The sequence below is a fragment of the Gymnogyps californianus genome, chromosome 1 (genome assembly GCF_018139145.2).
Source record: "Gymnogyps californianus isolate 813 chromosome 1, ASM1813914v2, whole genome shotgun sequence".
NCBI classification, from domain to species: domain Eukaryota; kingdom Metazoa; phylum Chordata; class Aves; order Accipitriformes; family Cathartidae; genus Gymnogyps; species Gymnogyps californianus.
The window spans coordinates 61,000,934-61,013,158 of record NC_059471.1 but is presented as its reverse complement, the minus strand read 5'-3'; the positions used below and the strand labels follow the sequence as shown (position 1 = coordinate 61,013,158).

The following is a 12,225-nucleotide window of genomic DNA, read 5'->3' as shown; positions in this document are numbered from 1 at the left end:
CTTTATTTCCGTGCCCCCCACCCCCACATACAAAAGCTCTTTCCTACCTGTATTCTCAGGAAAGACAGGTTCTATGCCAACCCCATGATCAGAAGGTGCAGCTATCTGGGCAGCATCTCTGAGGTAGATTCCACGGTTGCTGCCGACAGTAACTGTAAAGCCTATGTTACTTGTCAGTGATGAATTCTGAATGAGGTAGTCATAGGCTTTATCAACCTGTTAGAAAGAACACATTCTAAATTAACAAATTTCAACTTAATAGTAATTTATGCATTTTATCTTCAATATGAAGTGTTCAGCAAGCACAGCAACAGTGAAGTAACTCATGTGCTACCTGAGCCACACTGATTGTGCCTTACACGATACTCTGTACAGAAAATGAGGCAACATTTTCAGTCTGCAGCTGCCACACAGAGCACAGAAAGTCAAGAACATAAAAAAAAGACAAATCTCCTTTGCTATAAATGTATCAAAAGATGCATAACGAAAGTTTTCAGAGATTACTTCAAAGACCAAGAGGACTTCAAAGGCCCAGACCTACTATACTAATTTAGGTGCCTTTCTCATACGTGGAGCAACACTAGTTGAGCATTTAAACCTTTTATACAATACAAGAAGTTAAGCAGTTTGAAAGAGACAAGCAATATGGGATGCCCCTATAAGTTTTATATACTGATATGAAATAGATCCAGCCCTGGATTTAAGTGAATGAGCTGTCAGTAAACTGAGATGACAAGTTCACCTTTTTGTTTTAAAAAGACACCCTTCTATCTTGTTTTCTATTCTACTGACTCCAAAAATCTTACATTCTCCTATACTTCACAGTGAGCTACCTTCACCAGTGGAAATTAGGGCTCTCTCCTTTGAGACAAGTGGACATACAACAGCCTCGGTCTCCCAGATCAGAGTTTTAACCACATGTTTTAACATATGCTTTAATCACAGACTACTAAATCATAAGATATGACTGGTGCATTTTGTTTTTCTGTGGCAATGTTTTTTATTTGATATGGCTACCACCATTGTTGCCTTTTCTATCAAACTCAGTGTTGCAGATGTGCTTAGCAGATGTTACCTACTAGGTTCTAGCATCTCCAGAAAGTGAGTTTAGGGCTAAGCATTTAGTAACTAGCATCTTTAAGCATGAGACCAAAATCTCAGTACCTCTATTTGGCTAGGATGGGAGTGACCGTAGGCAAAAAACCAGCAGCAGCTCTTTGAGAACCTAAGCTTATGCACAGGGAGACTGTCATTCACTATGTCTTCATCATACAAAGGATCACATCACAGATTTCCAAGCTACTTAGAAGTCCACAGGATACAATGAACACTCAGACTTTTCAGTGCAGGCCCAGAGCAAAGTCATCGCACAACTGCAGCTGTACTGCTTTGTGAACCAGCGTGGGTGTATCTGTATTTTCACTGCACAGAACTTACAGTTGCAGCTTTTGTCTGCATAGAACAAGTTCAGCGTGCTCTGACAATAGCATAAAAACATTTTTGGACAAGAGGACAGAATTTGGGCATCCAAATCCACATGTGGGTGATAAAAACCCACATCCCACTTTTATGTCCACATACCTTTTTGATCAGTCTAAGAATGTGTCTAGTTAACACATTTATTCTACAGTAACTGCATGTTGAAACTGAAAGAACCATCTCATTCATCCTCCCCTCCAACTATATTCCCTTCTTCTCCCTCAATCAGATCTGAATCAAGTAGCATGGGAGCGAACTCAGTGACCTCATCTAGAAAGCTGCTCTTTTTTTGTGGGTTAGTTTTCCACTGGCAGTTATTTATATTATGTCGGCTTTTTCGCTAGCAAGTACCTGAATAATACCATGTCCTTGTGCAAATACTTCTATGTTTTCAGCTTTCACTGCAGTATTTTCTAAAGCTCTTCTGACAGAATGAACAGTGTAATGAATATTATTAGCTTTGAGTCCTGAAATTAAAAAAAAACAAAAAATTTGAAAGTTACAGCACTTTTTTTTTTTTTTAGAGGAAAAAGTATCTAATCTCTTTTAGATTATGCATGTATATTTAACATTGTAGCACGTTACCTGACAATACTAACGCAATGCCTCCACATGCATTGGGAGAAGACATGGATGTGCCATTCATGAGTTGTGTTCCTCGCAGAGTCCAGTTTGGAACCGAAGCAATAGCACCTCCTGGGGCACTGATACTCACTCCAAGGGCTCCATCAGTGCTAGTGTTAAAACAGAATGGTTGAAAAACAAACATTTTTTTCTGCACACTTTATCTTGAAGTTATCCGTGCACTTAAAAAAAAAATAATTTTAGCTTTAGGGAACATTCACAAGTATATTACTTCACTGAATCCATTAACCCATTAAACCCAAGAAAAAGCATGCCACTAAGTAGCAATTTAAAATATCACATTAATCATCAGCTATGGCTGTTTTACAGTGAAAGTTTTCTAAACTTTCACTCCTTCAATACTCTTCACCAGGCTTCAGTTTAGTCAGCAGAATATCTTCTGGGACTTGAATTAGAAAATGCACGCAAACACTTCAATACATAAATTAGTATTCTACATAGCCTATTTAACAGTTACTATTTTTAAAGTAAAATAGTAAAAGGGAGAGTAAGACTAGAGAAGATCCAAAATCCAGATCTCTAATTTTGCATGTTGCCATTTCACTACCAGGTGAAATTCGGAATTACAGTACAGAACCTGAGACAAGGAGAACAAGGGGAGAAGACAAAAAAGGAATGTCAAGAGGTGGATCAGGATCAGCTGGGCCTAAGCCACCTTTCTTTCTTGCCGAAGTATATTTAAGAACGGCACGAGTACCTATGGCACAGTTAAAGCAGCATCTAGTTTTCAACTGTATGAGCCAGATATACTCCATCTTCCTTGCTCTGGATAGACAAAAATTGCACCACTTGAATAAGGGCAGCACTGTGCCTGAGCTGTTAAGTTCTGTGGAGAGGCAGGGTACTTTAGGGTATTTATATCCCACACTAACAGCTTCATATGTTTCAAATCTGTCTCAAATCAGAGTACTCCCAGTATGATACTGTAATGTAATGTTTGGACATATTTTATGACAGCCCTATATCAGAATAATATCTGTATATATACAGAACCTAACAGGTTCTGTGTCATGACACTTCTGGCCAAGCAGTGCATAGCACATCTGCCTGAAAGCCTCTACTGCTTACTCGGACATACTGATCCCCTACCTCAAGCCTGCTTTTGCAAAGCTTTAGGAACTCTCCAGTCACCTGGGTGTTGCACCCTAGACAAGGGGAATCCTCCTTTGGCCAGACTTGGGCCTTTCAGCTGACATACTGTCACTCTGACCATTTTACAATGCAAAGTGACAAAGCACACAAAACATAGTTTTTATATAGATATGTGTGTGTATGTATATCAATATTAATTACAAATCTTTCTCCCTTTCTCAGCTGAAGGCAGAGACCACATTTCTCTTTTCCCTACATGAAACATGACAATTCTACATAATAAGGTTCTTGGAACAATATACTTGCCTGTAAATATACAAACACCGTGACAGCTAACTTCAAAGACCAACACTAATAGGGAAGCATTTGCTATGTAACCAGCAAATAAACCAAGGACCAACCTCAAGCTATGTTTTTTATTTTTTCCTTCACCCAATACTATCGTAGGCTAAACTACAAAAGACAGTATACAGTAACTCCATGACTCGCAAGAAAAATTCCAAAGTCTAAATGCAGGCAAGAACTCAGGAAGAGACGCTATTCTTTTTTTCTTCTTTTGGTGACCACATTACTATCAAATGCTTCTGAGACATGAAATAAAAATTGAAGTTTTCATGGCCCCTAAATTTTCTTTTATAGACCTTTGAGATAATTTTCTACAACGTGAAGTAGAAAAGCATTTTTTTCTGCCTACTCACACCTCTACTGGACTCAAGCAAAACTCTTGAGTAAGTTGTGCCATCACAGCAATGTCAATGAAGCCAGAAGTAACACCACTGCAGTAACAGTATTTCTTTTAATCTTCAACACGAACAGAACAGTTAACTTCACCACACTAACTTAATGAAATAAATGCTATGGAAAAAACCCTCTGAAAAAATAAATTTCAGGAAAAGAACAAATTTCCAAACAACTTTGCAACAACTTTTACCATCTCTGAATAGGTCTGCACTCATCAAATATACTTTCCTGAAACATACAGGCTGTGCCGAGGCAGTTCAGTGGTCTTCCCCCTCACCCAGGAGTTCTAGCGCCCAACATACAAAGGCCTCCCAAGAACAGCAGGCTACCTACACTCTTCCCATGGGAAAGAAATACTTCCATTCTGGTATTAATGACCAATTTTTAGATTTTGAATTACATAATCTGAATCCCAGAGTAATGAATTTGTTCTTTTAGTATAACCTACCTAGGCCCTCTAGATGACCAAGTGTATTGATTTGCTGGCAGTTTTTCTCTTAAAGAGTATTCAGCAACCATCATGTCAGGTGATACATAGGCACCAACACCTGTAAAAAATATTCAAGCATTTTAGATGTACAATGAATTTTTATTAAAAGCAAAAATAAAATATTTCTGTGTTTTAAATTCATTATGAGAAGAATTTTTGCTTCACATTTAAAAATGGAAGCACATGTTTTCCATCTCATTAAATCCAGATATTTTTACAAAGCACGTGTAAAGCAGCATGCTATGCAGTAACAATGCTGATGGTCATACTGTAGAATATTAAAATATTACGTAAACTTCAAAGTTTCATTTTTATTCAACTGGAATAGAATGTATTCACCTCCTACATTTCTTTCACAACAGATGACTTTTACATGTCTCCACTCTCTCTCCACAGCCACCCCTTCGTCTGTGTTTACATTGTTACAAACTACACCAACCATACCTCAAAGCAATCTATGTGAATTGGTTCATGTTCACATGGCTCACAGCTACACCACCTGGAGCAGATGGCCACATCCACACAGCTCAAATACAGTGATGAGACAGTCATTATTTTCCTGTATATCAGTTCAAAGTGCCCAAAGCATGTAAATCACTATGTCAAAGCCTGCTAAAGTTTTATTTTTAGAACACAATGTCAAGGATGCACATTGCATCCATGCCACGTACCTACTCTAAAGTGTACACTCCATTTTCTTTACGGCACAAGCACTATCAGGATAGTAGAAAACTACCATACCAAACTGCCAAACAAATTTGGCAACGTCCATGTCCATACTGTCTGTGTGAACTAAGCCAACCTGTCGACTGTATTTTGCTTTACCCTCAAAAAACAAAAAAAACCACCTATCTGGTTCACTCCAGGTGGAGGACAAGGAGCAAGCTACTTTGCATGCAGAGTGAATGATCACCCAGTCTCTAGAGTGCTACAACAAGTAAGCTGAATCGACAGAGTAGATGCACTGTAAGAGCAAAGCCAATGCAGACCTGAAAAAGGCTTGTTAGTTCCAGTTCCAACCCCCAGTCTCAGTAGTGCAGTAATTCCAGATTAACTTTTAGAAAGTAATCAGCGTTAATTCTACTAGCTGTCCTGAAATAATGTCTCTCCAGCTTTCAAGTTTACATGCTAGTCTCCTTGCATAAGAATTCTGAGATTTAACAAGCATCTTGTGTAACGCAGTAATGCAGCATCCGAGGATTTATATAAAAATTAAGACTAGGGAAGTTACCCCCGAGTGCTAGACATTTTGCTAAGTCTTATATCTCAATCTTTCACTGAAATATCAAAAACATACACTAGCCCATCAGAAAAATCAATTCTTATGCCAGTAATAGACTTGCACAGAAGTAGCACTGTAGCTGCAAGAATTCCTCCCATAGAAGGACTTGTCTAGGTCACGTCATGGGATTATTTTATATCCAAATTAAAAAGCTTCATTTCACTACAAATAGAAATTAGAGTTATCTGATGAAGACAGATGATCCAAAACTGTGGTTCCGACACTTCAGAATGCATTACAAGACTGTCCAGAAGATTAATTAGAACCCAACTTGCTTATATTTTTTACAAGTTGCATTTACCAGCAGCTAATGGTCTGAGTGAAGTGGTGTGCTCAGATGGCTACAGTTAAAAAAGTAATCTTGGAATCTTCAAATAGGTCAGACCACAAAGATTTCTTTTGCAAATTTTATACAAAGCCACATCAAATCAAGACCATCCACTTCCTACCTGTTTTCTACATGTAAGGTCTTGAATTGTAGGAAGATAACAATCTAAATTTTTATACCTAAGCATACAGCAAGTGCCTCCCTCAGAATTAATCTCATAGCCCAGTAGTCTTTGATTTTTTTTAGATTTAGTTCAGCAATCAACTGGTAATCTCAAACATGTAACACAAGTACAAAGCTTGAAAAGACAGAAGCTGAATATTGCCAAAATTTTTTTTCAAAACAAATTATTTACCTATTACACTAGATGTAGTTCCACCAGGACATCCTACTGTAGAAAGGCAAGGGCCATTATTTCCTGCACTTGAAACATAGATTACATTGTGTTTCCACACTGCTTCATTAATTACTTCACAAATTCTCCTGATGTAAGAGGGGGGAAAAAAAAAAAAAGTAATTTAATCAACAATATTGCTTTCTTCCCACAGGGAAAAACTCCCATTTCTAGTAGAATCTCTGTGACTAGTCACAGAACAAGGAATACTATGCAGCCTGCTTCCCACACCTAGCGAGGCGGTTCCAGTACAGAAGCTGACCACAAAAACTATATTATGGTTTTAAAAAGGAGTAACAATTATGTAGCAATATTAGGTCTTCAAAAAAACCCCACAGATTATGTGGTGTTCCAACTACAAAAATTCTTTATTATTCTAAAATATTATTTGTATTATAAGTGAGTAGCACTTTCAATAGGTTTACTTAACTTTCAAAGATAGTTAAAAAAGTAAACTGCAGCAGTTTAATGTATATGAATCATTTAGGTCTGGACAATTCATTCTTACTGACAGTTCATTTACACAAAGCTCAATAAATGTAATTCCAATTCCGTGATATTAAAATACTTTATATTAACCATAGTACTACTCACCCCGAATTTGGCCAATGTGTTGCCTCTCCATAGCTATAGTTGACAAGATCACATTTGTATTTTATTGCTTCTATCATCTGATAAAGTAAAAATAAAAGCCAAAATACATACTAGTCATAGAATAAGTCACTTAAGGAATGGCAAAAAACATCTGCTTAAACTGATCTGCTACAGATCTAAGAAAAAGGGATAAATTTCTTCTGACTCTACAAAAGAAAATAATTGAATTTACTTCAACCAGTTAAGTGGTATTTTCCCAGTGAACAAACAGAATAAAAAAACCCACTCCCTGAATAGTCTTATTCTTGCCATGTTCCAAGCTATAAATTAAGACATTACCCCAACAGAAAACTGCAGACATTATTAATATTGTCTCAAATGTCTGTCCTCAATAATATAAAATTCTCCTTTCCTGTGCAGTTTGGTTAAATTCCAAAAAGTCACAAAAACATTATTGTACATCCTCATGTTGCTATAGCATGATATTCCATGGGCCACAAATATAATTTTCTATTTTCAGTTCCTTTTCTTGTATAAAATTTTTCCCCATCAACTCACTACATGGAAAAGGTCTTGGGCTTTTCATCATTAAAAAGGAATGATATTTTTCCTCACTCTCTTAAGAAACAGAGTTAAAACTAATTCAGCCACATGGGTAGATACTAGTCCCTATTCTAGATTTAAGTATTCTGTAGTTATCTAAGTAACTATAAAAAAAATACACTCACAATACATACACAACACAGAATAAGGAACTTTAAATAAGCATACTAGCAACTTAGCCCACCTGTCAAGCTAGCCAGACACATTGCAACTCTATCAGTCTGAAAAACCCTGTAAGTGCTCTATGCAACAGAAGTCTCGTTTTATATTAAAACATTAGTCTTAAGTTACAGTTTAAAATATATTCTGATTGTTGTTATGGGTTTTTTCGGTTGAGTTATTTTTGGTTTGTTTGGTTTGGATTTTTTTTTTGGGGGGCGGGGGGGTGTTTGGTTGGGGTTTTTTTGTTGTTGGAAATATTCTAGAACCACAAAAACACAGCCTATAAGCAAGTAGAGTCAAAAGTCTTCCACAATATTCTACAGTTAAGTCACACTGCTGAGATGAATCGTTTATTCAGTGAAATACTCACAGCTCTTATTAGACCAGTGCCAGTTTCCATTGTACTTAGTCTCGTATCGCCAATCTTGATTGCAAGAATCTGAGCTCCAGGAGCCACACCATTTCGTTCTGGTTCTTCTGGAAAATATCCAGCTGCAATACTAGCCACGTGTGTTCCATGTGCTCCTGAGCAAATGAAAAGTTGTATCACTGTATGTTTAGTGAACTTCATTTATACCAATTTAATACACTGCAGCTCAATTAATTTTCACGTTTTGAGCTACAACTATATAAATCCAGTTGGTGGCCAGTCACAAGTGGTGTTCCTCAGGGCTCAGTATTGGGGCCAGTTCTGTTTAATATCTTTATCAATGATCTGGACGAGGGGATCGAGTGCACCCTCAGTAAGTTTGCAGATGACACCAAGTTGGGTGGGAGTGTTGATCTGCTTGAGGGAAGGAAGGCTCTACAGAGGGAGCTGGACAGGCTGGATCGATGGGCCAAGGCCAATTGTGTGAGGTTCAGCAAGGCTAAGTGCCGGGTCCTGAACTTGGGTCACAACAACCCCATGCAACACTGCAGGCTTGGGGAGGAGTGGCTGGAAAGCTGCCTAGCAGAAAAGGACCTGGGAGTGTTGGTCGACAGCCAGCCGAATATGAGCTGGCAGTGTGCCCAGGTGGCCAAGAAGGCCAATAGCATCCTGGCTTCTATCATCAGAAACAGTGTGGCCAGCAGGACTAGGGAAGTGACTGTCCCCCTGTACTCGGCACTGGTGAGACCACACCTTGAATACCGTGTTCAGTTTTGGGCCCCTCACTACAACAAAGACATCGAGGTGCTGGAGCCTGTCCAAAGAAGAGCAATGAAGCTGGTGAAGGGTCTAGAGAACAAGTCCTATGAGGAGCGGCTGAGGGAACTGGGGTTGTTCAGTCTGGAGAAAAGGAGGCTCAGGGGAGGCCTTATTGCTCTCTACAACTACCTGAAAGGAGGTTGTAGCGAGGTGGGTGTCCATCTCTTCTCCCAAGTAACAAGTGATAGAATGAGAGGAAACAGCCTCAAGTTGCACCAGGGGAGGTTTAGATTGGACATTAGGAAAATTTTCTTCACTGAAAGGGTTGTCAAGCATTGGAACAGGCTGCCCAGGGACCTGGTGGAGTCACCATCCCTGGAGGTATTTAAAAGACGCATAGACATGGTGCTTAGGGACATGGTTTAGTGGTAGACTTGGCAGTGCTAGGTTAACAGTTGGACTCAATGATCTTAAGGGTCTTTTCCAACCTAAATGATTCTGTCATTTGATAAAATGAGCCCAGGGTTCAAATCACTTTATTTAATAAATGTTCTATTATACTAAGGAAAAAAAAAAAGCCAGTAAACAGCAGCAATCTGCAAAATAAAACAGCTTTTTGAGGGGAGAAAGGAAACAGCAGGCACAGAGAAAGGATGTATTAACTTAATTCCACTAACAGAAGTTACTTAAAAGACTTAACACTTCCTACTGAAAGTTATGAAAATTATACCTGAGATGACTCAAATAGTGGAGATTAAGAAAAAAAATCAGAAATAAAACTGCACAGAAGTATAAAAAGGAATCTCTCTGAAAAATTACCATCGATTTAGAAACCAGAACTGCTTCTGTAGTTCTACTGAAATTGTATAGTTTCATGAGAAATTAAGAGCATTTTTCAAATTAAATACATCCATACCACCTTAACCACTCGGGATGCTTCCAAAACAAAACATGATTATATAAATACACAAATATGGGCTCAGAGTGGTTGGAGCTACAGCTATAGTGACACCTGCCATCACAAAAAAGTTTGGATAAACCAAAATAAAGATTAACACCCCCTTTTGCTCATGGATGTCTTATTTAGGATTCTTAAATTATACAACACCCTATATTTAAGAAATAAAACAAAAAAGGTACTTTGAAAGAAGGTTCTCTCTATTTTAGGCTTTAAGATGCAGGAACATCTTAAAGAGCACTTAAGTATACACATTCTATGCATACACGCATATGAACACAAATTTGACCATATTTCAGACAAAAATGCAAGCAAGTTTGGTAACAAGCTGTCATTATAGGTTTAGTTCAGGAAATCTGAATATTGATCTTTATTGCCATAGTAACGAATGCTGTATTAAGACAGCTGCCTTGAGCCACTCCAGGTATCGGAATCAGGACCCAATACAAATTGCTGCTTCTCATGATACCTACTCAGCAGCAAAATTTTCTTATGATTACTTTCATTTACCTCCACTTGTCACAATGGAAAGAAGGTTTCCATCATCATATATATTCACAGAATAATTCAACATCTCAGATGTTCCAAAAGATCCATATTCCTGAGCCTCTTTGTAGGTTCTCAGCACTGTACAGTTAGTTAAGTCACCACTCTCACTTGTGTCTATGCAAGCTCTGTTGACAAAAACAAAAAAAGGCAATCTTCCATCTGCTGTAAACTTTCAGTTATCTCCTCCCCCCCCAGCAAAGAGCACCACAAAGACTTCAAGGACTCTGGTTCTGTGTTTATGGTATCTTACTTCTTTAAGTCAGTATTTTTAAACCTGGCTGTTTACACTTAGATTCAGAAACTACAAAGATCTCTAAATAAACTGATTTTCAAATGCTACTAAATTCAAATAAATCTGTCTTTGAAAAGCAAGCATATGGAAATTCAGGCAATTACTTCAAGGAAGAAATTTTACTAAAGCTAGCTGTTCAGTGCTGGTACACAAACATTTGAAGTCTTACCCACTGTTTTGTATGATGCACATTATCAGTCAAGAAAAGTGCCATACTACATCCTGAAGTCTGTGCAAAGACTTCTGCTTTTTTTGGTTTGGGTTTTTTTTTTTCCCCTATCACCAATGGATACTCAAAGCAATTTTACTCTGCCTCAGAGGAAAATCCCACAAGCTTACACTTTATATCATGCTGTCTTTAAGGCATCATTCTACCCCATCTTCATTTGGGATCGGAACTTTGTCATGAAACTCAAGTGATACAGCAAGATTATTTTAAAGCAAACAATATTTAAGACCTCTATAAAGAGGGTAGATTTAAAAGTTAACACAGTCTTCAATGCAAGCTGTTGTTTTATGTATAGAACAAGACATTTTAGACAAGTTTAGGCATTTACCTCCAGGTCTCACCATCATTCCATACTAGACAATCATATACTGGGCCAGGATCACTGTATTTTTTCTCAAAAGAATTCAACAGTTCCACTTGATTTTGAAGTTCTTCCTTTATTAGCTTATTTACCTAACATGGCAACAAAAATACAGTTAGAGTATTTCTAAAATTATTACAAGATAGGTAATCCCATATTTCTTTCTGATGCTATACATTTGTTCTGTTACTTCATCAAGAATGTAAGACTATCATAGGAGTCACAAACATCTAGAAGTTCAATGGTCTTCAACAGTGCACTATTTATTTTTGGCCTATTATGTATAACTACTTCCAGTTTCTGTAACTGTAACATTTAAAGCCCTCATATTTTTTTACAGATTGTTACATGATACAGAAGTGACCTGAGGCATTTCTGGTACTTCACTGAAATAGTACATAGTTTAGAAAGGAAAGGATATGTTTAGAAGATTCCAACTTTGAACACAGCAGGGATGACAGCCTCAAAAAAGAGCATATTAAATTAAAAATAAAACTTACTAAAAATGCTACAAAGTATTTGAAGTAACACCCTTTTCATATTTGAAAACAAGTTTAGAAAGTTAACAACACTAAGCAAATCAAACAACCATGCATATCCAGACTTTTTAAATTAATCAGTACGTTATCTGCCAAAATAATCACAAGTATCTTTCCTTCACTCATCTAATAAAATATTTTAATCCTCTCAACCAGTAACAAATTGGTGCAAACAACCAGTTTACAAATTTATTTAGACTTATACAAACCTGGGAGGGAGAGCTATGAGCAGCATCAAATTCTTCTTGTTTCCTACAGGCCTCTGCTAGAGCCAGTCTGTGAACAGGATCCCAGAGCTTTTCCTTGCGTTCCTTCTGTAAAATAAAATCAGGTTTCTCAATATATTGACAAATACACA

At 37.6% G+C, this 12,225-nt stretch overlaps 1 protein-coding gene across 1 annotated transcript in view; it reads right to left on the bottom strand.

Moving 5' to 3' along the window:
* The window catches only part of TPP2 (tripeptidyl peptidase 2), a 56,875-nt gene that overhangs the window by 36,101 nt on the left and 8,549 nt on the right, over positions 1 to 12,225 (bottom strand). Inside the window, exons 4-13 of the mRNA XM_050891963.1 lie at positions 12,077 to 12,181; positions 11,296 to 11,420; positions 10,408 to 10,571; positions 8,181 to 8,335; positions 7,046 to 7,122; positions 6,413 to 6,540; positions 4,406 to 4,505; positions 2,065 to 2,213; positions 1,831 to 1,946; positions 48 to 216 (exon numbers count right to left, since the gene is read on the bottom strand). Of these exons, the coding sequence (XP_050747920.1) occupies positions 48 to 216; positions 1,831 to 1,946; positions 2,065 to 2,213; positions 4,406 to 4,505; positions 6,413 to 6,540; positions 7,046 to 7,122; positions 8,181 to 8,335; positions 10,408 to 10,571; positions 11,296 to 11,420; positions 12,077 to 12,181 (1,288 nt within the window). The remainder of the gene's footprint in view (positions 1 to 47; positions 217 to 1,830; positions 1,947 to 2,064; positions 2,214 to 4,405; positions 4,506 to 6,412; positions 6,541 to 7,045; positions 7,123 to 8,180; positions 8,336 to 10,407; positions 10,572 to 11,295; positions 11,421 to 12,076; positions 12,182 to 12,225) is intronic.